Consider the following 27,291-nt stretch of genomic DNA (forward strand, 5'->3'; position numbering starts at 1 on the left):
AAAATTCACTTCTATGTTTATTTTGAGAAAATATTAACTTGAAATTTATGTGTTGTATTCTTATAATTCAAATATATGTGTGAATTATTAATTATTACACTATTTAACATATATTTGAAAACTAAATCTATAGTTTATATTTTGTATATGAAATGAAAATTTAATATACATGCATATATAACATTTAAAATTTGTAATCACATTTCAAATAAATTTGTTTAGTTTTATTGTAAAATTTGGTTAGAGAATAATCATAAGTTTGGTTAGAGAATAATGTAAAAAAATAAATGATTTGTGGTTAATTTATAATAACCATAAGTTGTAATTACTAAGGAGAAATAAAGGTTGTTTCTAAAAGGTTATTCAATTATTAATAAATGGGCCTGGTTGATAAAATAATGATAACGAAGATCCAAGAACGGCCCGAAATGAAACGTGGGTTGGACCCACTGATCTTTTTAAAATATCGTAAAAGCTTCAATCAGTCGTCGTCACCTTCCCAAATTAACAGATTCACGTCAACCTTCTTCAGATTTGCTTCTCAAAGTTGATTCCTTTTCATCAACGATTAAACAATTCTGAGACTTTGAACTCGTTGACGAGCTTGAGTTTCGAGATTTCTGTTTTCCACTCGAATCCATGGAACCTCCATTACAGAGTTTGACTCTGTTTCTTTTGTTCTTCGTCTTCCTCGTCTCTGCTTCTATCTTGGTTGACTCACAATCACAAGATTCATCCATCTCTCCACCTCCACCACCACCACCACCACCCCAATCATTAACTCCACCGCCGCCGCCTCCTCCGGTAAAGGTCGGGAGTAGCAAACCGATTCACGAGAAACATCACCAAAAGAGAAAATGGAGACAGAGAAGGAACCATAATCATAGACGGCCAGAGAAGCAGAAGCTGAACACGGGGAAGACGGTGGGGCTTTTCTTCGCCGGTGCAGCTACAGCTTTGCAAGTTGTTGTTGCTGCCTTCTTGCTTATCAAAAGAAGACAGCTTCTCCTCAAGCTCAGCAACGATAACAGACACTGAATCTGGATCTTTGCAGTGGGAGTTAAGTTCATCTCAATTTTGTCTGTAAAGTTTTAGTCTTTTTGACTTGTCCCCCCCTGAGTAATCCAAATGAAAAAAAAAATCAGTTTTGCTGCTTCAAAGCTTTTGTCTTTCAGACAAATCTCTCTAGTACTAATCTGGAGGTTGTTTGGTAATAATATCAATGAAAGTTCATAGATTCTTCAAATTTGATGATACATTGTTTATTTTGATTCCCCCCAGTGATAGATCTAATTTAAACAAAAGACTAAAAAGGAGGATTGTACGCATCATGTCTCCTTTTTTGAATGGTGTTAATGTCATGCATATCATGTAGAATAGTTGCAGTGGACCGATCTGAACTTAAGTATGTGGGACCACTTAAACCCCATGTGGAGAGCCTTGTCCTAAAAAGTTACCTTATCTTTGCTTATTTTCTTCTTCTAAGGTGAATGCTTAGACTTAGTTTTAGCAAGTGATATAAAACGGTGTGACTAACTCAAGATATGAAATGAAAAACTCACATTACAATGTAACCATGTTGACAGGTTTTTTTGAAGAATTACAAAGGAATAACAAAACAGACAAGACAAGAAGAATCCATCAAAGAGGAGAAAAGAAAAAACAAACAGGCGTTGTTTTTTTTTTGCTTAGCCAGTTCCACCAAGAACACCCTTAAGCGTCTTGACTGTAGCAGGCGGTAGGAAAGTAGTAGCTGAGACGAGTTCAGTGGAAAGAGTATTAGCAAATAGCGCAAAGTCAAGAATCTGGAGACCAGGACTCGCACTGCTGAAAGTGACAAACGCAGCAGCAGGGGTTTTACCAGCATTGATCTGGAAATGAAGCAAGCCCTGCGGGAACACCATGACCTGTCCCGGTTTAAGCGTCTGCACGTAGACAGAGTTGGCAGAGGAGATGAATCCAGCGGTGATAGAGCCGTCGAGGACGAAGAGAACCTCAGAGGCGCCAGGGTGAGTGTGCATTGGGATCACACCTTTAGGTGCTAGGTCAAGCCTAGCAGTAGAGATGCCTAGACCGTTCAGAGCCGGGAACTGAGCGACGAAGCCTGGTGTCACCGCGGCGCTGATGATGTTGGTGGTGTTACCAGGAGTGCCTAAGCTGAAGACGAAGTCCGAGGCTTTGACGTGGATGGGGCGGATGCAAGGGTAGCCAGCGGGGGTCTCAGCGCGTTTGAGGTTGGCGACGCAGAAGTCTTGAACTGAGGCATTGGAGAGAGCGAAGAGGAGAGACAAGAGGAAGATAATGCGCAACATTTTTTTGATTTGATTTGGTTGGTTTGAGTTTACTGCTCTATTCCTCCTCTCTTCTCTTGTGAGTGTTTATATAGAGTGAGGCTATGAGGCTGGTGGATGGAACTGTGTGGTGAACATTGGAGAGACGGAGATAAGCTTTTGGATGGGGGGTGTGAAAACAAAAGGACCACTCTTTAGATTAGATACAAACAAAATGGCTCTTTTCTTTGCCTGTCTGTCACGCATCATTGGCTCTCGCTGGTGATCTTAATGGATGATGTAGACATTGATATTTACTGACTGCGTAGATTACGCGTTGTTAAATGAGAAGAAGCCGGTGGATTTTGAGAAGAACAGAGAGTGAGACATCAAGCTTGTAGATTAACGTGTGCCTCAAGTAAGTAGAGGAGAGTAAATCACGGTAATAAGACGCACCGTTTACTTGGGGGCAGTTGGAGTTATGAGTCAAGGAGGGGCTAGCATTTTTGTCACAAGTTGGGGTAAGTTGACGTAGAGAATACGAGGGAGAGGATGTGTTGTCATGTAGTGTGGACCCTAGGCAACATGTGAAGAAACCATTAGAAGACACTATTTGACAGCCAAGAGGAAGCTTAAGAAAGATTCTTATAAATATCCCATTTTACTTTTGTTTCATGTAAGTCTCTAACCAAATGTGTGGAGAGTAAACCTTAACTTACAAAAAGTGATATCTTTCTATGTTTGGAAGCATTATAGATAGACTGTGTGCACACAAAAAAAAAATAGAAGCATTATAGATTGTAAGATACTCTGACAATTATGGGCTGAAAAGTTGACACTTGAGCCTTAAATTTAAATAAATGGGCTTACGGCCCATAAATGAAGTCTAAATAAAGACATAACAACGAAACAAATGTTACGGGTCGGGTCATAATTACCCCGCTCCAGATGTCTGGCACTGACACACACACACACACGCGCGCCTTTTACCTCTCCATAATAACTACAGAACTGAGCAGAAGTACAGCCCAACAAAGGCAACAAGATCTTCTTTTTTAAGTTTAAAAGAGTTTAAAAGAAAAGAAAAAAAAGATAAGAACATTTTTACATTATTATTAATATATACATTCCTATCAAATCTCTCTCTGTCTCAGACTGTTTGTCTTAGAGACGACAAGTAGATTCCTTTTTTTTCATTTGCTTTCCCAGCATCCAATAATTGTCATATAATTTTCTCAAGAGAAAATAAGATTCTTTGGTTTTAGTTCCCAAGAAAATATAATCTTGATTTCAACTCTGTTATTATCTGTACTCCCGGAGCTTCTTCGTTTCTGCTTTTGAAGGTAAGTAAACATAAAATTTTATTCCCTTGTTTATAATCAAAGCTTTTGAAAGTTTTTTTTGCTTTGCTTTAGAGATTCATAGATATGAATCTTTTGGTTTCTGTGTCTTCATTTATAGATGTTATATTATTGCTATGAATCTTATGAATCAGTTGTCTCCTTATCTCTAGGCTACTTATAGAACAGCTATTACTTCTTCTCTTTGTATCTATATATAGATCTCTTTCCACAAAACATTGATTGTTATCTTGTCCGAGATTGGTTGATATATATATAACTGAAAAAATAAATATATTTATTTATCTATGCCTTGTGCTTACTGGAAAAGTAAATATACTGTTAAATCTCAGGAACAAGAACAATCAAGATTTGAGCTTAATGGAATCAAGAATGGAAGGAGATGTGTTTTCTGGATTTGGAGAGCGGCACCAGATGGATGGCAAAGTGTTGCAGAGTTTCCAGAAGAGCTTTGTTCAGGTTCAAGACATTTTGGATCAGAACCGGCTTCTGATCAACGAGATCAATCAGAACCATGAGTCCAAACAAGCAGATCACTTGGGAAGAAACGTTGGTTTGATAAGAGAGCTCAACAACAATATCAGAACTGTAGCAAGTCTTTATGGTGATCTCTCTCATTCTTTTGCCAGATCCATTGATGCTTCATCAGAAGGAGAATCCACTGGGACCAACAACCAAAAGAGATTTAGATCCGGTTAATATTACCAAAAGAAAGATCAATCTCTCTGTGTTCTGTAGATTCAATGCTAATCTGAGTGTGTATTGTGCAACAAGACAACAAGGTCACTTCTGTTGAAATGAGTTCATGTCTTTAGTTCAGAGAATAAAAAAAGGAAGTTCATGTCCTTGATGATCAGACCTTTGGGACTATAATGATATGTAGAGCTCTTTGTTTTCTTTGGTTCTTGATTGACTTTGTAGACCTTTTAATTGTTGTTGTTGCAGTAACTAAGAATATAGAATTGTTCATATTAACCTTGATTTTATCTAAAACAAAGCAAGTAACTAAATCATGATAGTAACAAAAAAAAAATTCAAGTGTACTGAAGATCTGATCTAAACAAAAGAAAGAATAAAAGATGCTGATCACTGTTGCCTTTGTGGCTTGCATGATCCTTAAAGTCAAAAAGTCAGCAGAGTTTTAACTAGGCCTAGTTTTAACTTTAGTTAGGTTGTACATTATTGCACTTTTGTTTTATTTTATTTATTTAGCTTTTGGACAAGAGAATCTAGCCAACCTTCTGGTTCCACTTCATGTATTGCACCTTTTTTTGTAATATTCAAATTGCTTGGCTCACAACATCCCATTTCAAATTAACAACACCCAGTTTCCAATCAACTTTCCTGTGGATGGATATCTTATAAAAAACTACAAAAGTGAAAGGAATGTAAACTGTAGGGTCCTCATACTTTGGTAAGAAAAAAAAATGTATTGAGACACATATCAAATATGTAGGAAGAATGATTTTTTTTTAGATATAGACAATGGTGATGATCTCTAGTGTTCTGTTTCTGTTCATCTCAACTTCAAAAGTTTTACTTCTTTTGATTCTGTCTCTGCATCAGTTTCATCAACTGTCCTTCCCAGTCAGAAACAGCCTCTTCTCCATTTGAAACCTGACAAAACCAAAACCCACATCAGTAACAATGCTTATTTAACAATCACACATGTTGTAAAAAGTTTTTTTTTTATTTGAATAAATTTAACATTTTTTTTTTAAAATGCTTATTTATATTGAAAGCAACATCAGAATGTTATCTACCTGGAATAACAATCCTGTTGGTGGGATCACACTTAGTGCTTCAATGCATATACGAGCAGCGTCTTCCTTGCTTAAGCTTCCTTTGGCTGCAGCATCCTGTTTCATTCACAAAAATGTTGTTTAAATGTCCAACACATGATTCAGCTTATGAGTTGTAATATTATGATTTTACCGTGCTGAAGTTGAAGCCTAGGTTCCCACCAGGACTGTTCTCCAGCTTGCCTGTTCTTATGATTGTATAAGGTACATTAGAAGATAAAACTGCTTTTTCATCTCCCTCAGATAGTTTTTTAGCTTTGCTATTCATCATAGCTTCAATTCCACCGCTGCTTTCATAAACAGACAACTGCAGCTTCATTAAACCATGATCTTTCCATATACAAAACAAGTCTACATGCAAATGCATCCTTACCTGAGACAAGAGAACTACATGTTTCACACCTTTTAAACTCTTGACATTTGATAAGAAACCTTCCTGCCAATGACATGTTCGATGTTCTAGATCAATGCAGAACTGGATTCAAAGTAATGATTGAAGAGTTTGGTTAAAAACATACAGTTGGGGATATGATTGCACCAACACCTCTAAAAGCTTTCCTTAAGAAACGCTCATCGCTTGCATCTCCAGACGTCAGCTTCATTAATTTAAGAATGTTTTAACCAAGAGAGAAACAAACAGACCACAGTTCAGAAGTGTTTTGATTCAGTGAACCAAACCTCAACATAAGCTCCAAAAGCTTCCATGGCCTTTCGTTTGTCCTTCACAAGTGCTTTAACACGAGTGCCTTTCACAATAAGTTGCAGTATAATCATCTACATGAGCTAAAAGTTAACACTTTCTCAGTTTCTTTTTCTTGTTGCATCCACAATTAATGTATGATGATTCTATATGAAAGACTTTAAAACACACACACCTGACCAACATCACTGTCTCCGTCCGTTACAAAAACAGTGTCTTTGTTTCCATCAAGAGCGTCTTCTTCTTGTTCCTCTGCTTCATCGTCTTCTCCACTTGATGATCCATCCTTTGGCAAAAGCTCAGGCGCTCCATACCATTTCCTAAGCTTAGGACCGCCTTAAAACACACAGACCAAACTGATTCAAAAGTCATACTTACATGAAAAGTAAACATAAAGCATAGAAAGTTAAAAATACCTTCGATGTAATCAAGAATCTGATCCACAAAGCTGATTTTCTTCTTAGCCAAGCAACGAACAAGAGAGCGTTTTCCAGGTGTAACCACAAGTTGACATTTAGCTTCTGAGACTTGGTTCGAAGAAGAGAATAGTAACGAAGGTCCTCCTTGAGTGAGGAGAGATGAAGGTAGAGAAGAACCCGCCATGTCTGTAGTTGCAAAGATAAGGTTTCGACCTCACGTTACTACTGTGATCTCCTCAACTGTTCAGTGTAACCCTCTAGAAGAGACAGAGGTTTTACGAAGATCAGTCTCTGCCAGGTGTTTGAAGTCCAAACCTTTCATTTTGCAAACCTTATCACAAACGTCATCTTGGTGTTATGTGGTTTTAATAATCCATTTTGATTCAAAATCCCTATGGATGCTTCTTTATGTGAAAAAAGTTTTATTAATATGATTCTTTTTATGTTGCTTAGTCTTTTAGCATTGATCCATCTCTACACTAGATCCTTGTGGTATATGAGGATACAGAGACAGTTTTTACATTTAGAGTGGAGTTTAATAGTCTCTATGAACTCTCTATAGTCCAAGTTCTTATATTGTGTATACAGAGACAGTTTTTACATTTCGGAAGCGCTTTACACTGTTCACATATTGTCCTTTATAATTGATTCTCTGTTGTCTCTTTTCTTAAGCAAGCACTTCCATCTCAACTACTTAAAGCTCTCCTATGAGATTTCTTTTCCAAAAACAGCACATTCTGTTCAGTTTCACCAGCAGGTTCAGTCTAAGATCCACTTATTAAGTTTGAGGCCTAATAGCTGCTTAGGTTGAATTAAATCTCATTGATGGTCACTCTTTCTCATTCAAACACATTCAATGTTAAGTATATGGAGTAGGTAAGTCTCTTTTGTTCTAGTATCAAGTTCTTAGATATGTTGATTATCTGTGATGCTAGTGGTTACTTCTTGATGGGCTTGTGTAAAGTCTTTTTCACTCATACATTCAATTCAAATTATATTCATATATGCAACAGCAAAAGACCATTGTTGCAAGAGAAACATGTCCACAATAAAGTCTAAAAGGATCAATGACATACTTAAGCACAAATGTTTGTACAATGTACTATTGATTTAGTTTGTAAGAGAAACACAAATTATGTATATAGCTTAACAAAAATTAAACCTGGACTAACAGAAATACTCACCTACTCCATGAAAACTTCATCTCGTTTCTTAAACACTTAAACGGCGCGTATACCTTTTCTAGATGTACCAGACGGCACGGTGTTTTTGTACACGTGAACCAAAACGGAAGGTAGTTGATTCTGTTTTGGCGTTATCCGGCTATTAACTGACATGGCAAAATAATCGGACAAAACTTCGTGAAGTACATTAAACTCAGAAGCGTATGTGTGTATAGACGGATTCCAAATCACCAAAAGCAAAGATTTGATTCGAGTTAATAAAAACACTTTCGAGTCCGGACTTTTGTTTAACTAGAAAAGCAGAAAGCGAGCCAACCAAAGATTAGTCCTTCCAGTTTTCTTTACCCTACTTTTTGCTTTTGATAAAATCCACAAGAAGCTTCTCCTCTGCAAACCAAATCGAATGTTAGGGATCAATTCGAGTAAAGTCTAATCGTCTTCCATCGATTTCTGCTAGACTAACTCAATTTTTTCTGGTGGTAAGCATTGAATTAGTGTGTGTTTCTTGATAGAGATTGATACTTTCTATTCAATGGCCTTTATCTTTGTGTTAAATATAGATACTTTCTCGTTTTTGTAATGCAGATTTATAGATAGTGATCTTTTTAGGCACACACATTATATAAATCTCTTTGTAGCATCCTTTTTGTGGTTTACTAGCATTTATCATGTTTGGGATTTATAGGTTGTGTGTTGGAGTTTGATTTATCTATATGGGGACTGTGGTTGGAACTGTTGAGGACCGCAGGGAGATGTTTGATGTCAGTGCTCAGACAAGGATCACACCTTTTTCTTCAGCAAATCAGATTGGGAATCCTGTTGCCTATAAGCTTGTCCGGGTATGGTTTACAAAATGTGTCCTTCTCGTTCGTAGCTTCTGTAAGCGTGTTCCTAGTTAGAAGAGGAAAGAAAAACAAATTCTTATAGAGTTTTTCTTCTCTTGAAATTGAAAAGTCTATTGACTATAGGTATTATTAGTCTTTCACAATCTTATGTTAGTTGTGTTTGTGGAAATGGTTTAGGTTGCAGGAGATGGGAGACTAGTTCCTGCTACCGATGAAGAAATTTTGGAGGTTAACGAGATAGATGTGTCAGATGCTTGTCAGAGTCTAGGCTACCTTCCAGCCGAAGGGTCACCTTCTCGGTTGTCCCAACTAGAAGAAACTTCTGAAGGTTTGATTCTGACCATTCTTTACTTAAAAGCCTATGTTTTGTTGCTTCTTGAGTAACATTTTGTTTCTATGGTAGAGAATGCATTGTATATCTGAACATGCTTAAGTCTTTAGTGATATAATAGGCCCAGATATGTTAAAATCTCTCTGAAATTTTTGTCTAGATTAAGTAATTGTTTGCTTACATCTTGGCAATAACATTTTTTATTCCACTCTTATCAACTTAGGTTTATTGCGGTCTGACAAAGTGGAACCATCTACAGACCAGGTAAATTCTCATCCTGAGATTAGTTCCATTTCATAAAACATGGAAGACAGATTTTTATTTCTTTAGCATTGTATATTTACTTTCACAAAAGTCCTATTATTTTCTGATTCTAAATAATGTTATGAAATGTCGTTAGAACTCTATCAGTGACCTTACTCGGTACATTTTGCTCCAACTTTGAGATATTTGCAGTATAGCGAGGAGTTCTTGCAAAAGGTAGAACAGGATGAGAGGCTTGTCATGGTTTCTACTCCTCCAGATGCAAACATCCAGTGTTGTAATGAAAACAACATGTTTGACGAGGATCAAGTCCACCATGAGCCCCTTCCTTTCTCATCAGATGTTCAGAATGGATGCGATGTGAATCAAACTAACACTGTTGAACCATCTTGTCCAAAAGAAACTGCATTGCCTGCTTCTGCTGCTTCTCAAAAACCTGATTTTGCTTTAGTTAGAGGTGAGATCTGCTTGAATGATTTGCCTATCAAAGCACTGCAAGAAACATTCAGGGCGACGTTTGGCCGTGAGACGACTGTTAAGGACAAGACTTGGCTGAAAAGGAGGATCACAATGGGGCTTACTAAGTCCTTTGATGTACCAACGACGAACCTGACAATTAAAGATAACAAGCTAGTTGGAATTAAAGACAAGTCCAATGATGTGTCTGATGATGTAAGAGCTACTAACGTTAAGGAAGCACCATCTAGTAGTGCTTATCATGTCAATGGACATTCAAATGCTTCTGGCCGTAGTCTCGGTGTCAACCACTATTGGGCAACTGAAGATTTTTCAAGTGAAGAGAGGGCTGCAAAAAGAGTTAGGAAACCTACACGAAGATACATTGAAGAACTTGAAACCGATGACAAGTCAGTGGTTACTTCAAAAGATCAGAGGCTATCTGAAAAATCTGAGGTCAGGTCCATGAGCGTCTCCTTAGGAAAGAGAGTTACAGTCACCAGGGTGGTGCCTCTCGGTGGATCTGAGGTTGAGGTTCCTTATGTCTCTCATGTCCGGAGAAGCCGTCCTAGAGAGAACTTTATGGCTCTTATGGTATGTCTCTTGGTTACTCATTCTTCTCAAATATAGTAATTAGTCTTGGTGACTTCTAAATATAGAACATATGAACAAAACAATTAAAGGACATTTTGGTTGGAATGTGATTAAGAATAATACAACACTTGTGTAGGAATGTCATACCAATTGCTTGGAAGCAAAAGGTAGTGCAAGAGAGAGTAACCTGTTGAACAGTGAGGTTGTGAGCCCAGGTTCAGTGGTTAAGTCAGCTTCTGGACCAATCCAGAAAGAAGTAAGACATACTTTTGTCTTTTTGGATCTGTCCATCCATGTGATATTTTAGAAACAGATTTCATTTACAGTTTCTCGTTGCATTCTTTGGTTTTGCAAATGCAGTTGGCTACGAGTCACAATAACACCAACGAGGAGTATATTCCCGCTGAGGCTGATCAAGACATGGAGCCAGATCACGTAGACTCATCTGGAAATAGCTCAGATGAGTATAACAACACTGGCGCGCCAATGATGCAAGGTGGTGGACTAAGAAGGAAGCATCATAGAGCTTGGACTCTGACTGAGGTTACAACATTAGTAGAAGGTGTATCCAAGTATGGAGCTGGGAAGTGGTCCGAGATCAAAAAGTTTTCCTTCTCATCTCATTCACACCGTACCTCTGTAGATCTCAAGGTAATTTCAATTGATTAACCCTCTTGACATGATCCTATCAATGCAAGCTTTGTTTTGTAATCATCTTATTGTTATTGTAGGACAAATGGCGAAATCTCCTGAGAGCAAGCTTTGCTCAGAGTCCCTCAAACACCATGGTACCTCTCTCTCTTTCTCTATATACATGTTTCTTTATCTTGCAACTGCATTGTCCTTTGTTGGCCAACAAGAGTGGATGTGCTTAGTTTTGAATATGTGGTTGCAGGGAAGTTTCAAGAAACATGGGTCGATGCACATTCCTGTGGAGATTCTGTTGCAGGTAAGGGAGCTCGCGGAGAAGCAATCACTGGTCCCTCCGAATCACCGTTAGGACAAGGAAACAAGATCCAACTTCTAAATGTAGCTGAGTTTTGTAAAATAGCCAACTAAGTAAGAGAGACGAGAAGTGTGAGATACGATGAGAATTTATGTAGGGGTTATGTAACTTTATAAGGAAGCTTTGTGGGTTTAGTTATATATGCAAGAACACTATGAAGAAGTGTCTTTCTCTGAAGTTGGTGTCTCGTAACAAAACATGCGTTTGATTTGGACATGAACTGGGCCTTCACTAATTGGATCCATTATTCCTCTATCTATTGTCTCTGGACCCCAGACATACGTGTATGAGTGTCTCTTTCTCGCTTTCTCTAGAACCATCCTCTGGTCGCAATTCGTTTTTTTTCTTTCTTATTCCTTCCAAGATTCATATGTAAGGTTAAGTTGTTTAGCTTCGTACGTGATCTAAGTTTCGAACTCGTTTGGTCGAAAGACGTGTATTTGTTACTTAGGTGAGCTTTTTTGTTGTTGATTATGTTACTTATTTAAGATTTGGTTAAAAGCTTGTTATTCAGATGATGTATCTTGCTTTATGTTTTTTTATTCATTTATTAAATGGTTGAATTGGTGTTTTATGATTTACGTCTGATCATTGTTAGATCATTACATATCTCCAGCCATTGTAGCAGAAAGTTGTGAAAGAAAATGGGAATAATTGAAAGGATTAAAGAAATTGAAGCCGAGATGGCTCGGACACAGAAGAACAAAGCTACAGGTTTCTCTTTACAGAACTTGTAGATAAATGCATGAGAATCATCATTGATTTTTCATATATTTGCTGAGAAAATAGTAACATAACTTGAAATGATTGTTCCCACTTGTGATGGGCAGAGTATCATCTTGGTCAGCTCAAGGCAAAGATTGCAAAGCTCAGAACACAACTGTTAGAGCCTCCAAAAGTAAATATTCAACTTCTTATAAATATAGCTGTATACAAACTTGTGCTCCTTTCATCATTTCTAATTTTTTTTTTGTAATTGTCTACCAAATGTACATAACAGGGTTCAAGTGGAGGTGGAGATGGTTTTGAAGTGACAAAGTATGGTCATGGACGTGTTGCACTTATAGGCTTTCCAAGGTTCGTCTCTACTAACATGTATATATGCATTTGTTTCAATTTTGGAGTCCTCACTTTTATAGCCTAGTTTTTTTTCTTTTGTGTGGCTGTGATTTGGCAGTGTTGGAAAGTCCACGCTCTTGACGATGTTAACTGGCACACATTCTGAAGCAGCCTCATATGAATTCACAACGCTTACATGCATCCCTGGAGTCATTCGCTACAATGACACCAAGATTCAGTTGCTTGATCTTCCTGGGATTATTGAAGGTGCTTCAGAAGGAAAAGGACGAGGGAGGCAGGTTTTAAATCCATTTCATTCTTACTTTTTATCACTCCCAAAGTCTTTTTTTTCCTTCTTGAATCACAAAATATTAAGGAATGCTATGTAATGAAGGTAGATTGAAACTGTTTTGTTTCACAGGTTATTGCTGTTGCAAAGTCTTCTGACCTTGTGTTGATGGTTCTTGATGCCTCCAAAGTAAGAGTTTTAGTTTTGGTGGCTTTGTTTTTATTTTTTTGCTGATCCTTAATCTCTATTTATCGTTCCTTAGAGTGAAGGTCACAGGCAGATTCTGACTAAGGAACTTGAAGCAGTTGGTTTGCGTCTAAACAAAAGACCTCCACAGGTAAAACTCATCTTTATGTGCTGAACTATAAACTCTTGAGAGAGACTGATGAAACCAGCTTAATGTGCAACCAATTTTGTGGCTTGTTTCAACAGATATACTTTAAGAAGAAGAAGACTGGTGGAATCTCTTTCAACACTACAGCACCGTTGACTCGCATTGACGAGAAGCTCTGTTATCAAATTCTGCATGAATACAAGATTCACAATGCTGAGGTACTATAAGAACTTTGAATGGTATTGCTTTTGTTGAGCGATATGTAATGAGTTTAGTAATGAACCGTGCAGGTTCTGTTCCGTGAGGATGCTACGGTGGATGACTTTATTGATGTCATTGAAGGCAACCGCAAATATATAAAGTGTGTATATGTCTACAACAAGATAGATGTTGTCGGAATCGATGATGTTGATAGGCTAGCAAGACAGCCAAATTCGATTGTTATTAGCTGCAATCTAAAGGCAAGTTCTATTATTAGTGTTTGGTCTGGAACATTTGTGGATGTATGTTTGGAACACTAGTCTAATGGTGAAAGATTGTGTTTGTTGAAACAGCTAAACTTAGATAGACTACTTGCAAGAATGTGGGAGGAAATGGGACTTGTGAGAGTTTACACAAAGCCTCAGGGCCAGCAACCAGATTTTGATGAGCCCTTTGTCCTTTCATCTGTAAGTATAGGCAAAATTTTGGGGGAGATGACTTTTTTTTTTTTTTTTTTCGACTTAACAATAACATCTCTTGTCATTCTACAGGACAGGGGTGGATGCACGGTTGAAGATTTTTGTAACCATGTCCACAAGACTCTAGTGAAGGATATGAAGTATGCATTGGTTTGGGGCACAAGCGCAAGGCACTACCCTCAACACTGTGGTCTTTCTCATCGTCTTGAGGATGAAGATGTTGTTCAAATCGTCAAGAAAAAGGTATGGATGCACATATCATATTTTTTGGTCTCTCTAATATCAAATGTTGATGATGCTGGTGGAAATTTCCAGGAGAGAGAGGAAGGAGGAAGGGGAAGGTTCAAGACACACTCAAACGCACCTGCAAGAATTGCAGACAGAGAGAAGAAAGCTCCACTTAAGCAATAAGACACAGTTGATCATCCTAAATGATCTCATTTAAGACTTCATATGTTTTGTCTTTCTGTATGTGAACATATTTGCAAAACTAATATTAAAAGTTGGAACCGTTTTTGTGTGTTTAAAATAAGTTGAAAGTATAGTTGTCAACCACCATTTCTTATATAAACTATGTTATTAGTCCTGAAATGAGCTCATCATATCTGGAGGGTGAAGCTTATTGGTTTCATTTTGACGAGATAAGAACAGATTCTTTCAGGATCATTAGAAAGCAAAAGATAAAATGGTCCAAACAGTGACATTGCAATCTTCAAACTAATCATATCTAAAAGATACACAGAGAGATTGCTTCTTTATCTATAATCCGTGTATGTGTTTAGTGGGGGGACCAACAAGCTGTTGAAACGATGCTTCCTTAGCCTCTCTGACTCTTTGCCCACATATGCCTCCCTGTTACTTGAGCCGGTGGGTACAGATCCGAACCAGCACTACGCTTTACATCCACGTCTCCATTGAAAGACATTGACTGTTTCTTCTCAAACGGTGTTCTGGAACAGGCCGATGAAGAAGAACCTGAACGTCTCTGCTTAGCTTTGATAGACTGCGTCAAGCTCATGTAGCTTGGCTTCCTGTAATACCCTCCTTCCTCAAGGAAGCTTCCTGAGAAGGGAACCGGAGACTGAGACGTAGACGAAGTCTCGGAACTCGTAGCTGAGGATGACATTGGAGGAGGTCTAGCCAGTACTCTTGTTGTGAGACTGTTCTTCCTGACCTGAACCGCGTCATGTTCAGACACGCTACTCTCGCTTTTCCTTGCGTTGTTGTCTGATGAGTTCGCAGGACCACCTTCCATCAACCGCCCTTCCCATGGCCTGTCTGCGACCCATCTGTCGAGCCAGTTCCAACCTGGACTGCTCTTGCATGACCCGCTACTCTTCTTAACGCTCCCTTGTTTGTTCACCTTAGCGTTAGGGCTTGGACACGTCCTTGGCTGTCAAAGATTTTGAGAAAACTCAGTAAACACAAATGTCCCTGAAAGAGTCAAGAGTTGATTATAATGCTTTTCAAGGCGTTTTACCTGGTGTGTGAGTGCATAAACCATAGCTCTCTCCCTCTTGATAGCTCCTTCTTGCCTCATTTGTAGCTTTGTTCTCACTTCATTCACACTTCCAGGGCTATCACACCATCCCTTCTACACAAAAAACATCATTAACAAACTTTAGTCTTCTCTTACAATGTCTCATGCCTTTGTATGATAATATCATTACCTCAGCTTGCTTAGCAGGATCATTCTTTTCTTCAGATGGCTTCTCCAACTCCTGTCCATCTGAAGGAGTCCTGTTGCAATGAGCTCGTACACGAGCTTGGACTCGAACAAGAGCTTGCATACACCTTAATGTCACATCCGCTTGCTTCCTGACTTGCCTACCACGGAAGATCGCCTGAATCCTCACCACCGCCTTCAAAGCTCTCAGCGCCTGCCTTGCCTATAAAAAACATTGACCACAAAAGCTTCAGACAAAACTGAATTGACTAAGTTCATTAGTTGTTGATGTTTTGACTTAAAGTTTCGAACTTTATGAGAGTAAACAACCACTAAGACACAACTCATTGCAATGATCAAGTCTCTAATGTCCATGTAAGAGTGCGTTTGACTTAAAAGTTTCAAACTTTATGAATGTAAACAACCATAAAGACACAACTCATTGCAATGATCAAGTCACTAATGTCCATGTAAGAGTGTGTTTGACTTAAAGTTTCTAACTTTATGAGAGTGAACAACCATAAAGACACAACTCATTGCAATTATCAAGTCTCTAGTGTCCATGTAAGAGTCAATGTACCAGGAAAGCTCGAAAAGCAGCTTGGATCCTTGTTGCAGCCCATTCACGTTTAACAAGAAGGAAATCTCTAGGTGGAGCTCTGATAACAGCAGCAACAGACGCTGCAAAAGAATCATCTGCGGAGAAAGACGGTGGATCTGAGCCCAGAGAAGGAGTTCCGTAGCTACCAGCACGGCTCTTGAAACCCTTTGAGGAAGAGATGAAACTCTCTGAAGAAGTCCTCCACAGTTTCCACTTCTTCTTGCTGTTCTTATCACCTAACTGAAAAAAAAGATCAATGCTTTATAAGAGAGATCGAATCATGGAGATAGAGAAAGAGAGAGGCTTTGGAGATTACCTGATGATCATCAGTGATGGGTTTCTTGTTAGATATCAGAGACTTAATCCAGTTTCCAGAGCCACCCATTTGTCAAGTTGGAGACTTTTGGAATCAGATACTGTGGAGGAAGATCAGATTCGAGAATATAACTGTGGAGTGTTCTTGGGAAGTGAAAGAGAAGAAAGAGAGAAAGTTTTGGTGGCCTGTGAATGATGTAGACAAAAAGGGTCTGTAATGTTAAAAGAAGAGAGAAGAATGCATTTGAAATTTGAAATTTTGGGGGAAGGAAGAGAAAAAAGCATTTGTTTAATTTAAATAACGGTAACATTGACATCTCGCTTTCGTCTCGTAATAAATAAATGAAAGGATAATAAATGACTCTTTTACTTTGGAAAATTAAATAATTTATATCTCATGTCCCGCGTGGTTGATAATGCTAACAAATATGCTTTAGGTACCTGTAAATATGGGTAATTGTGAAAGGACCACTTACTATTTATTTCGTAGTTTTTCGTCCCTAACTCTTGTAAACGATTAAATAGTCCATTTAGGCATTTAGTGATTTTGAGGGAAATCGGCTAATTCCTACATCAACAAGGATCAACGGTCCCGATCAGTACATAAACATGTTACCTGTGCGAAAACATACATCAACTAGTACAAAATTTAATTTTCATACATGAACTTTCAAAATTTGGTTTTATCATACATTGACCTAATTTCCGTTAGTCAAACGTTGAGTTGTCGTTAACCGGTAATAGAAAACCGGCTAATTCCTACAACAACAGGGACCAATGATACATATCAATACATAAACACTTTACTTGTGCAAAAACATACATCAACTAATACAAAATTCAAATTCAATACATGAACTTTTGAAATCTGGTTTTAACATACGTTAAAGCTTGATATTTACCTAACTTCAACTAGTCAAATAATATCGAAGATAAATTGTCTGTCACGTATTGATTAAGTAAGGTTTTTAATGTATTATGTGGTAATTAAACTGTATTACGCGGTAATTAAATGAGAAAAATAAATCATGTATGTCAAACGATTTTTTTTGTGTGTAATTTATTAGTTAGTTTTTCTCTTTAATTTTTTCTTCAACTTTTACGACAACAGAAAACACTAACACCAAAAAAATGAAAGAAGACAAAATTGAACAAAGAGAAAAGAGAATTTCTTCGATAAGCTAAACATTTTCATTTCTCTCTGTCAATTACTACGTACTATGGTTTAATTATCACATAATACAATAAAAAACTTTACTTAATCAATACATGACATACCATTTATTTTCGGTATTATTTGACTAGTGGAAATTAGGTAAATCTATTTTATTAAATTTAATTACAAAATAAAACTAACATTATTTTCAACAGATTTATTACATTTTTTCTTTCCTTATTTTCACTCAACTTAACTACTTTATTAATTGCATTTTTTTCAAATAATTTGACAGCATGTCTTATAAAAATATAAAACAGAACTTACCTATTTTTAAGTGTTTTATTATATCTTTTACATTTTTTTTATACTTCTTAACTACTTCATTAAGATATGGATATCAAGTATACGGTTGGGTATGGATTGGTTCTTTCGGATATCAAATTTTTTTAGGTTTTGAAATTATGCTTTGTTCGGGTATTATAAAATTTTGGGTGAGATTCGAATAGGGTCTTTCAGATCCGGATGGCTTTGGTTTTTATGTATAGGCACATAATAATTAACAAAAATTTATATATTTAGGAATGTCACTAAACAATTTATAAAAAAATTAACAACAAATATCCGCACGGACGCGCATGTCAAGCTTTAGTGTATGTTAAAAACAGATTTCGAAAGTTCATGTATTGAATTTAAATTTTGTATTAGTTGATGTATGTTTTTGTACAGGTGAAGTGTTTATGTATTGATCTGGACCATTGATCACTGTTGATGTAGGAATTAGCCGATTTTCTGTTACTGGTTAACGACAGCTCAACGTTTGACTAACGGAAATTAAGTCAATGTATGATAAAACTAAATTTTGAAAGTTTGCGTATGAAAATTAAACTTTCTAGTAGTTGATGTATGTTTTCGCACAGATAACATGTTTATGTACTGATCGGGACCGTTGGTCCTTGTTGATGTAGGAATTGGCCGATTTCCCGTGATTTTGATGTTAGAGTTCAACTGCTATTTGTTTGGGATCCATCTTAGTGGTATTGGTTCTTGTATTCTCATTATATAATAGGAGGATTGTTTTAAAACTATGTCACATCTGTTGACTGTTATAGAAAAATAGCATTTTCGAAATGGACGATTAGAAAACAATCTTGAAGTGGACAAAAAGACAATTAGTGGAAACATATGATATAACATCAGTTTAACATTAAAAAAAAAACACATAGTACGACATGGTGATTATAGAAATGAAGAATACAAAAGTTGGTAGTGTGGTTAGATCATAGACCTAGTCACTATAGACAAATCCAACCACTATGACAATGTTCATCTCAATATTATAATTTCTTTGTATTTTAGTTTTAAACACTTATAAATCCACTAAATACAAATCTTTACACAAATTCTTATTAGTGAATAATATTGATTCTTAAATCTGTTATCGATTCTTGATTTTAAAATGTTTTAAAATCAAGAATCAATAACAATTGATTTAAATATTAGATTTCAAAATCATAAAACCAATAACACATTCCAAATACAAGAACCAATAACATCAGCTTAACATGAACAATACATTCTCTTAATAATCTCCACTTATTTACTTTATTAACAAACGCAAAGAACAATAATAAGTGTAGCAGTGAGTGTTCTTTTATTACAGAAAATCACTTCAGTCGCCATTATGCCTCTTGTGCTTTGTGGAAATCAGGTTTACAAACGTTCAGAAAGCCTCTAAACGAGACCAATGATGCTTTATATGGTTTCTATTTCAGAGAGTTCTCGATATCAATCACAAACCGGTACTTGATGTCCTTCTTCACCACCCTTTCAATAGCTTCGTTTGCCTTCTGAATAGGAATCACCTCAATGTTGGGATAAATCTTATGAGCTGCACAGAAATCTATCATCTCCTGAGTCACCTTGGTACCTCCACTTACACTTCCCGCAAGCACTCTCATACCTGTGGTACCAATGATCTTTATGGTTTAAGCATCTTAAGGGTATGTATCTTGTGTAAGTGTATTACAAAGGGATGCGTACCGAGGTTGAGAGTGGCAGGTTGGATTTTAATCTCACTTGGGAAACCAACCAGGACATAAGTTCCAGCGATCTTCAAGAGTGACATGTAAGGATCAAACGCGTGATCACCAGACGCTGTGTCAATAACAAAGTCTAGAGACTTCGCTAGTGCCTGCCAAGTTAAACATCACGTAGCTACCAAGTTAGGTTTTGGTTCCATCCCTAGGAAAACCTCTCTCTCTCTCTCTCTCTATACGTACCTTCATCTGGTCATGATCAGAGGAGATAACGAAGTTGTTAGCTCCCAGCAGGTTCAAAGCCTCCTCTTTCTTGGAAACACTAGTGCTGAAAACCGTCACATGAAGTCCAAAAGCCTTGCCGAACTTAACCGCCATGTGGCCAAGCCCACCAAGCCCAACCACCCCAAGAGACTTACCAGGCTGGTTCATACTGTGACGCACCATGGGAGCATAAACAGTGACTCCAGCGCATAGCAACGGCGCAGCTGATTCCAAAGGATAGTCCACAGGTATCTTGTAGCAGTACCTATTGTATCAAACTCATCAGCCACTCACATCACAACTTTTTTTTAAAGAATATGACTATAAAACCAACCTCTCGTGAACAACAATGTGGCTAGAGTAGCCTCCTTTAGTAACAGAGCCATCGTAATCAACGCCGTTGAAAGTGAAGACTTGCCCTTTCACACAGCTAACCTCTTGTCCTTCGTCACAGTAATCACACTCCCTGCAGGAGTTAACAAACGTGCCAACACCAACGTGGTCTCCGACTTTGAACCGTGTGACATTAGATCCAACCTTGTTCACTACTCCAGCAATCTCATGCCTTAAAAACAGAGGAATATTTAAATAAAATAAAAACATTAGAGAAGGTCAAAGGTGGAAGCTTTAAGAGATGGGTTTGTTAAAAAAAACATACCCAGGAACCAAAGGGTACTTAGAGTCTCCATGTTTGTTTTTTGTCCAGATGACGTCAGCGTAACAGACCCCACAGTGTGTGATTTTTAGTGAAACATCATCACTTGTTACAGATCTGGTCATGAATATGAACATGGTGTATCAAATCATTTGCATGAGATGAGGATTGGTGGATGGATAATGAGACGTACCTGCGAGTGAAGGTGTGAGGAGAGAGGAGACCAGATGGATCTCGTGCAGCCCAACTCAAGCACTCGTCTCCTCCGGAAGAACTCATCGGCGGTTTCGATTCTTCCATTACCTAATCAAGGATCGTCGTCTTTGTCTTCTTCTTAGCTGGCTTGCAGAATATGATCATGGTTTTTAATTAAATTTTATAAAGTTTCTAATGGTCGTGATTCCCGTGATTTATTTTTTTTAATTGAGGTGATAATTGTTTATTTAATTTTTGGTTTTTGATTTTTGGCTTTTAATTTTTGGTTTTTAGTTTTGCAGTGGATTTTATCTTTTTAAAAAACTTGAATAGAGATTTAGATTTTGATTTTTGTTTTCAGAGTAAAACAAAATATTAAATAAATAAAATTTATTATGAAAACAATTACTACTATCACCATAATTTTATATTATTGTTTTAATATAAAACAACAAAAATGTTATAAAATAAAAAAACTACTAGCTAGCCTACATGTATAATTACATTTAATTTTATATTGATAGAAAAATGGATAACTAATTAAAATTTCAAAACAAACTAAATAAAATTTAATTATATTTTTATAAAACATGGTAAGAATGAATAAAATTTATGCAATTCCAGGATTACAAACAAATCTCTGGCTCTTTACAACAACTTGTTGCTCAAAAATAAAAACAAAAAGCTCTTTAAAACAAAAAGAAAGCCCATCAGGCCTAACAAAGCCCATTGTATCCCCAAGTTCTTTGTAATATTTGGTAACATAGCTTTGTAACTTGACAGAAACTAGTGTATTGTATTAACAGACTAGGGCCAGCCCGGGCTACGCCCGGGTTTTTTGTTTAAATTATAATTTTGATTACACTTTTAGTATGTTTATTTAAATATATAAAATTTAGAATGTATTATAAAAATATAAGTAGTTATAGATAAATATAAATTAATTTTATGTTATTAGTTGCTTTTGTCTTATGCAATTCAAAAATTTTAGTATCCAATTTTTTTTTGTTATTAGAAACTATATATAAGGTGCAAAACAGAAAGAACAAAAATTGACTAAATTGTAGTTATGGTCTTTAATTAGTTGAATTGTAGACATATTTCAAATAAATAAAAAATTTAAAACTATTTATAACGTTGTATTTAGTTAGAGCATCTCCAATGTAGTACCCCATTTTTTACTCCAAAATGGTGCAACAACAAAATGGAGTAAGGTTTTACTCCAATGTATTACTCCATTTTCTACTCCAAAAATAATATTTCTTAAATAATTTCATTTTTATTTTATTAATAATTGCAAATAAAATCTTATACTTATAAGAATTTACCAATTAACCCCAATTATTTTATGTTTACGATAATAATTAAAATATAAATCATTTGAATTAAATATTTATTATTAAAAAGTACAAGAAATCATTAAAAAAGACAACATATATATAGGTTCAACAATGAGCATTAGAATATTTTTCCCACAAATGATCAACTAATGCATTTCGTAATGAAAAATGAGCTTCTTTATTTTTGATAAATGAGCTTCTTTATTTTTGATATTCCTAAATTGAGCAAGAAAATTTTGAAATCGGACATTTTCATCTTCTGCAATTTCGATATCTGGATAAATACCATCCGCTAAATAGTAACCCATATAATATTCTTTGTCTTGAATAAAATAATGAGCAGGAGGAGCAATACCTTGAGCAAGATTGGAAAAAAGATAAGAAGAGTCCAACACGTTGATATCGTTATTAGTGCCTGGCATTCCGAAATATGCATACCATATCCAAAGATCATAATCTGCGACAGCTTCAAGAATTATAGTTGGTGATCCACTACGACCCGCATATTGTTCCGCCCAACCGGTAGGACAATTCTTCCACTTCCAGTGCATGCAATCTAAACTGCCAAGCATTCCAGGAAATCCTCGTTTTTCACCAATATAAAGAAGTCTGACAAATACAAATAATATCAAAGCGAAATGCTGAATCACAAGATCAACAAGCTCTTTCTCAGACTTCTCCGTTTGGGCAATATTTCACCGACCTTAGCGGATCCGGAACGGATTTTCCAGATTATTAAATTACTTATTTTATGTTATTTTTATTTTTATTTTAATTATTTATGTTTTCTGTTATTTTATGCATTTATTTAAAATTATTAAATAATCTTTTGTGGAATATACTATTTTCATGTTATTGTATCATTTTAAATATTATTTAAGTAAAAAATAGAAATATTAAAGATTTAAAGGACCATTTTATAAATAAAAAAAGTCCAACTCCTAAATGGAGTAATGAGTAAGATTACTCCATAAATGGAGTAACCCTAGCCATTACTCTATTTTCAACTCCAAAATGGAGTGGGGTTGGAGAAGATTTTACTCCATAATGATGTTTGGAGTTGAAAATGGAGTAGGGTTGGAGATGCCCTTAGTCTCTAAGTAATTTAGGGTTCAATCAGTAATGAGACTATTGAGGCTTTGTGGTTATGTAAAACTATGAAAGCCAAAAAAAAATTCCAATCAATTCTTTGAAATCTTAGAAATCTAGAAGCCCATTTCTAGAAGAAGTTATTTTTTGTTCACCTTTTTCTACAACAATTTTTTTTAAAGATTTTAAAGCCTTTTTCTTCATTTTTTTTTAAAAACATGGGTAACTAATTTTGTTTTGTCTTTTGTCCATTTTTTACCACAAAAAAAAAATGATTGGTAAATTAATTATTATTAATTAGTTAGGTTTTTAACATGAGGAAAAAGTCATAACCTACTATTATTAAACATTAATTTGTTAAAGCCTAAAAACTATTGTATATGGTAATTAAAAACATTTAAGAATGATTAAATTATTTTTCTTAATAAATAAATAAAATATATTTGTTGATAAGTTTTAACTTATTTATTTTTTAAACTATTCCACACATTTTATAGACTTGTATAAATAACAAAATAGATAGAAAGAAGTAGATAATACATTTTGGGAATGAATCATAAATATATATTTATAAAAGTCATAACTTCTAAAACTTTTGATGCCAAAATATCCACAACCACAAAAAAAAGCCAAAAGCATAAAGCGAAAGTCATTACCAATCAGATCTTTGATGGACTCTACCCCTTAAATTTACAACCCTATATATTTTTATGCTTTTATTTTCTTAAATCAATTGCTTAAAAATTGTAATATTTTCTATATCAAAAACCTTACAACTACGTCACCAAAAATTACAGACTGAGTTTTTACTACAAAATTTCTGCATTTATAACGCAATTAATAGGACTCATTATCTAAATATTATTTATCTTATTTTCACATTTGTATGAAAATTTGCCTTTTCAAAATTTTGTTCCACTTCGTCCAAAGTCTGTTTTGATAAATGCACCGTTTATATATATATCTATCGATTTTGAAGATTTATCTTAATCGTATTTTTATCTTAACATTTTCTGTTGGTTAAAAAAATATCACCAAAGTGTAACAAATTTTGTATTGTGGTTTTTATTTATATTGTAGTTGTTACGTCAAACAACGATATTGCACTAAATCAGAATATGTAACTGATGTTTTTTCTCATAGAATAAAATGATAAGGACAACTGAGATAAGCTATTTAAATATGTCTAGATCATGTTTTCACTTTATTAGTTGTTTTCATTATTTGAAAGTGTTTAATTATATATTATATATTTTATGTAATTTAATATTCTTGACCATCCTAAGCCCTTTCTTAAAAAAAATTCTTTACCATCGTTTTTAATTAAAAATGATTCAAATTCAATCTCGTTACTGACTATTAATTTTGCATCATATTGCTAAAAGTAAAAACGATAATCGATCATAAGATGGCCAAATAGCCAAATCTCATTGGATAAACATAATTTGACATAAGAGAGTTTCAACGTTAACTTAAAAATTTGCAACATACACTGACACAAATCTATAAGAAGCAAGGATAGTGAAGAATCTATCACTATACGCATCAGCAAAAGAGCAGAGAAGAGAGGCAACATAGAAACGAAACCAGCCCAAGTGTTTACTGTATTGCTGCTCATGAATTACTCATCTTCACTACATTTGTTAGATATGTTACTTAGTTTGATGGAACTCCTTTAAACGCATATCTCTCCATTCCCGCAATCACTATACACAAAAACATCATATACAAAAAAGAATATTGATTATTAATTTCACTGAAGTCTGAATCTTTGAAAGAGACAAAATAAGAGAGGAGATGAGTGATTAGCATATGAGAAGGGCACATGACTTTCCGAGTTCTCTGAAAGTTACGTTTCAGAGGAGACCAACATATATTCTTATGGAGGCTGGGTTAGCACATGAAATTTAAAGAGTTAATCGTTCTAGTGTTTCTTAGAGGAATCAAATGAATAAATGTTTTCCTAGGACAGCGAGACGTAACAAAATGAAACAGAACCTCGGGGTCGGATTTCACCTTCTTTTCCATGACGCAGCCTCCAATCGTTATCTTCCCAGCAACACCTCCTCCTTCTTCTACCCCCATGACGCGACTCTTTTCCCGTTTCGTTCTATGTTTCTACAAAACGACGTTCTTTCAGTCCCTCGAATTAGGAATTTACAAACACGCAATGAGAATTTCAATCCCTGAATCATGGTCGCGACTAAAGATAGGAAATAGTTTTGAACATGAGAGAGAGAAAAAGTCGAAGAGACTTACTTGGGGAAAACGATGATAGCAAACGATGTTTAAGAAATTTCAAGTTTTATTAAGATTTGTGAGAATGATGATTTTGGAATGTAGGCTAACCTTTTTATAGATGTAGATGCACGGCCTAGAAGAGAGAGGAGATGCATTAACTGAGAATGATGATTCAATGCATCCAGTAACGGTTCCGGGGAGAAGAAACAGAGACGAAACGACACCAACTCATCTCGATCCATGATTCGTCGCCTAGATTCGCCTCAAATAACCCTATCGAGCGTCCATTATCGGTTTGACTAATCAGAGCTCTAAGCATTCGATGAACCCTAGATTCTTATGGACGCCATTAGTGAAGAAGATAATAGTGACAATCGGGCTGGACTACGGTTTTTAGCAACAAAAATAACTAAAGGGCAAGCCCAACTAATTTAATCCTGATGACCCATATAAAATCAAACAGAGAAGAATAAAACTTGTTCGAGACAGGTGTCCCTCTCTCCTTAATTGACTTTCCACGTGGCTCTCTCAGGAGAGAGACAAACATCTCTTTATATATATAGATGTCTAACTCATAAGAGACAAAAAAAAAAAAATTGTGAATCTCTGTGATGGTAATCTTACATTCTTGCTACTGTACACTAATCACTTTTTGTTATAAAGAGGAGAAGACTGTAAAATAAGCCTAATGTGTTAGAACGGGTCAAAGGAGAAATAGAGGCAACGGGTCATGTGGAAAGTCGAGGAGTAACCATCACAAAGAGACTCATGGAACAAGTAACGACTTTGATCAGAATAACTCAGTTGGCCAGTGAGAAGCTCTGGTTTCTTTGAACGAGTCAAATAAGATATTGTGAAGCCATCGTTAGTGCTGTTAATCCAAAGCATTCTTCCAAGACGTGAAGTTTCACAGTATTTTCGTATGTATGCAAATGCATAACTGATAGTGATCCACTTAACAAACTCAAATTTCATTATATATCTCAATGTCGGATTGACCTTCAATGTGATAGTTTCTGAGTCTCAAGCCTGAGTCCTGTGTGGATTTCTTGTGAACACCAGCAAAAGATAACAACAAGGGTGTCTGAAATGCCAGAAGACCAGTTGTAATATTTGATATTGATTTGAACTCCGTTAAGTCCTTGTTCATTAAGGTGAAGTCTGGTTTATGAATCAGAAGGTTATATATGTGTTCAAAAAAAAAAAAAAAATCAGAAGGTTATATGAAAGGAGGATATTCACCCTATAGCCTCGCATAGAATGTCTAAGGACATTAAGATTGTTTCTTGATACCAACTTGTTTATTGTATAAGAGAAAAATAAAAGGTTATTAGTAGATGGAAACTGGAAGTGTGGAAAGAGAGACTTAAGGAATAAGGATTGGAAAAATAAGCTCACCAAACGCAACAACGCTTTTGTTTTTATGAGTGTTGTCTTTTACTTTTATGAATGCGATGTGCCTAACTCTTTCCCCCATCAATCTGGAAACTGAGATGGTCCAGCAAGAAAATTACAATTGTCACAACTATGACATTTTCTGTATTTTTCTTCCTTCTTTTGATATTTTGTCTCCCAAATTTTGATATTTTAAAAGAAGTCTTAACAGAAATGGCTTTTGAATATATTGATATCTACATTAGAAACAAAAAAAATTATACATAACTGTCTGCTTGATATATTAATATTTGTAATGTCGGTCCTCATATATTTGGAGTCGAAAAGAAAATAAAACCTAATGCTTTTTTCTAAATAATATATAGCTTATCAAACAAACGAAAATCAAATTTGGAAAAATTTATATAAATAAAAAAAAATGATCAGTTTGTATTTTTAAGATGAAGTGTACAGTTTCGATACTTCTTTTTTATATGACGAGTCTCCTGTAAAAATTTAAATAAATCATTCGTGTGTGTGTGTGTTTAAGTATGCGTTTAGGACGGGATCTAAATATTGGAGACGAGCAAACTGAATAACTGATAATCTCTTACATAAATCGTTTACAGGTTGACATGGCTTCCTTTTCTACTCAAGAACGTGTCAGAATATTTATTGTGTTAAACATGATTAGTCTCATAAATACGGCGGGACCAAATAACTCTATGATTGCTAGATCTCCTATGTTTTCTATTGGGACAT

At 35.7% G+C, this 27,291-nt stretch overlaps 8 protein-coding genes and 1 long non-coding RNA gene across 14 annotated transcripts; 4 read left to right on the top strand and 5 right to left on the bottom strand.

Annotated features, from left to right (window-relative positions):
* The first annotated feature begins 323 nt into the window (after window positions 1-323).
* On the top strand, window positions 324-1,246 carry LOC106354229 (leiomodin-2). The gene has a single exon (XM_013794116.3). The coding sequence runs from the start codon at window positions 640-642 to the stop codon at window positions 1,036-1,038; it is 399 nt and encodes a 132-aa protein (XP_013649570.1). The 5' UTR covers window positions 324-639; the 3' UTR covers window positions 1,039-1,246.
* A 288-nt stretch (window positions 1,247-1,534) lies between these two features.
* LOC106354228 (germin-like protein 1) lies at window positions 1,535-2,335 on the bottom strand. Its single transcript, NM_001315795.1, is given in 1 exon segment — window positions 1,535-2,335. A coding segment is annotated over 1 exon segment (624 nt). The 5' UTR covers window positions 2,313-2,335; the 3' UTR covers window positions 1,535-1,688.
* A 1,628-nt stretch (window positions 2,336-3,963) lies between these two features.
* LOC106354230 (protein ELF4-LIKE 2) lies at window positions 3,964-4,606 on the top strand. The gene has a single exon (XM_013794117.3). It carries the CDS (start codon window positions 3,992-3,994, stop codon window positions 4,328-4,330), a length of 339 nt encoding a protein of 112 aa, XP_013649571.1. The 5' UTR covers window positions 3,964-3,991; the 3' UTR covers window positions 4,331-4,606.
* A 409-nt stretch (window positions 4,607-5,015) lies between these two features.
* On the bottom strand, window positions 5,016-6,919 carry LOC106354232 (sanguinarine reductase). Of its 3 annotated transcripts, none has more exons than XM_048736198.1 (8): window positions 6,550-6,919; window positions 6,309-6,469; window positions 6,112-6,207; window positions 5,952-6,029; window positions 5,807-5,869; window positions 5,567-5,740; window positions 5,395-5,490; window positions 5,016-5,248 (listed from the first exon to the last, which is right to left on the bottom strand). In XM_048736198.1, exons 1-8 carry the CDS (start codon window positions 6,734-6,736, stop codon window positions 5,168-5,170), a joined length of 936 nt encoding a protein of 311 aa, XP_048592155.1. In that variant the 5' UTR covers window positions 6,737-6,919; the 3' UTR covers window positions 5,016-5,167. The 3 variants fall into 3 exon arrangements, 2 of the variants coding, with proteins under 2 accessions (XP_048592155.1, XP_048592154.1); XR_007314734.1 differs by having other exon boundaries at window positions 5,081-5,248; window positions 5,567-5,720; window positions 6,550-6,847; XM_048736197.1 differs by having other exon boundaries at window positions 5,567-5,869; window positions 6,550-6,846.
* A 1,035-nt stretch (window positions 6,920-7,954) lies between these two features.
* LOC106357224 lies at window positions 7,955-11,409 on the top strand. Of its 2 annotated transcripts, none has more exons than XM_048736193.1 (9): window positions 7,955-8,215; window positions 8,422-8,575; window positions 8,759-8,909; window positions 9,136-9,176; window positions 9,369-10,226; window positions 10,363-10,482; window positions 10,581-10,877; window positions 10,958-11,014; window positions 11,122-11,409. In XM_048736193.1, the coding sequence occupies exons 2-9, from the start codon at window positions 8,450-8,452 to the stop codon at window positions 11,224-11,226; spliced, it is 1,755 nt and encodes a 584-aa protein (XP_048592150.1). In that variant the 5' UTR covers window positions 7,955-8,215; window positions 8,422-8,449; the 3' UTR covers window positions 11,227-11,409. The 2 variants fall into 2 exon arrangements, with proteins under 2 accessions (XP_048592150.1, XP_048592151.1); XM_048736194.1 differs by having other exon boundaries at window positions 10,587-10,877.
* Window positions 11,410-11,525: 116 nt separating this feature from the next.
* On the top strand, window positions 11,526-14,149 carry LOC106402858 (developmentally-regulated G-protein 2). 2 transcript variants are annotated; one of them, XM_048736195.1, is made up of 12 exons: window positions 11,526-11,683; window positions 11,831-11,946; window positions 12,063-12,130; window positions 12,233-12,309; window positions 12,410-12,590; window positions 12,713-12,769; window positions 12,843-12,917; window positions 13,013-13,132; window positions 13,205-13,375; window positions 13,469-13,582; window positions 13,667-13,837; window positions 13,910-14,149. In XM_048736195.1, the coding sequence occupies exons 2-12, from the start codon at window positions 11,877-11,879 to the stop codon at window positions 14,003-14,005; spliced, it is 1,200 nt and encodes a 399-aa protein (XP_048592152.1). In that variant the 5' UTR covers window positions 11,526-11,683; window positions 11,831-11,876; the 3' UTR covers window positions 14,006-14,149. The 2 variants fall into 2 exon arrangements, with proteins under 2 accessions (XP_048592152.1, XP_048592153.1); XM_048736196.1 differs by having other exon boundaries at window positions 11,543-11,683; window positions 11,849-11,946.
* A 76-nt stretch (window positions 14,150-14,225) lies between these two features.
* On the bottom strand, window positions 14,226-16,608 carry LOC106402857 (protein IQ-DOMAIN 8). Of its 2 annotated transcripts, none has more exons than XM_013843668.3 (5): window positions 16,178-16,608; window positions 15,841-16,101; window positions 15,265-15,483; window positions 15,075-15,185; window positions 14,226-14,987 (listed from the first exon to the last, which is right to left on the bottom strand). In XM_013843668.3, exons 1-5 carry the CDS (start codon window positions 16,244-16,246, stop codon window positions 14,412-14,414), a joined length of 1,236 nt encoding a protein of 411 aa, XP_013699122.2. In that variant the 5' UTR covers window positions 16,247-16,608; the 3' UTR covers window positions 14,226-14,411. The 2 variants fall into 2 exon arrangements, with proteins under 2 accessions (XP_013699122.2, XP_013699121.2); XM_013843667.3 differs by having other exon boundaries at window positions 15,075-15,188; window positions 16,178-16,598.
* Window positions 16,609-18,844: 2,236 nt separating this feature from the next.
* LOC111213950 (probable cinnamyl alcohol dehydrogenase 1) lies at window positions 18,845-20,738 on the bottom strand. The gene is made up of 6 exons (XM_022715794.2): window positions 20,484-20,738; window positions 20,294-20,407; window positions 19,970-20,200; window positions 19,615-19,900; window positions 19,376-19,526; window positions 18,845-19,295 (listed from the first exon to the last, which is right to left on the bottom strand). Exons 1-6 carry the CDS (start codon window positions 20,588-20,590, stop codon window positions 19,099-19,101), a joined length of 1,086 nt encoding a protein of 361 aa, XP_022571515.2. The 5' UTR covers window positions 20,591-20,738; the 3' UTR covers window positions 18,845-19,098.
* A 3,573-nt stretch (window positions 20,739-24,311) lies between these two features.
* Window positions 24,312-25,656, bottom strand: LOC125576350. The gene is made up of 3 exons (XR_007314735.1): window positions 25,264-25,656; window positions 24,931-25,032; window positions 24,312-24,620 (listed from the first exon to the last, which is right to left on the bottom strand). It is a non-coding gene; the product is annotated as an uncharacterized LOC125576350 (long non-coding RNA).
* Window positions 25,657-27,291: the final 1,635 nt, after the last annotated feature.

This window comes from Brassica napus, chromosome A7 (genome assembly GCF_020379485.1).
Source record: "Brassica napus cultivar Da-Ae chromosome A7, Da-Ae, whole genome shotgun sequence".
NCBI classification, from domain to species: Eukaryota; Viridiplantae; Streptophyta; class Magnoliopsida; order Brassicales; family Brassicaceae; genus Brassica; species Brassica napus.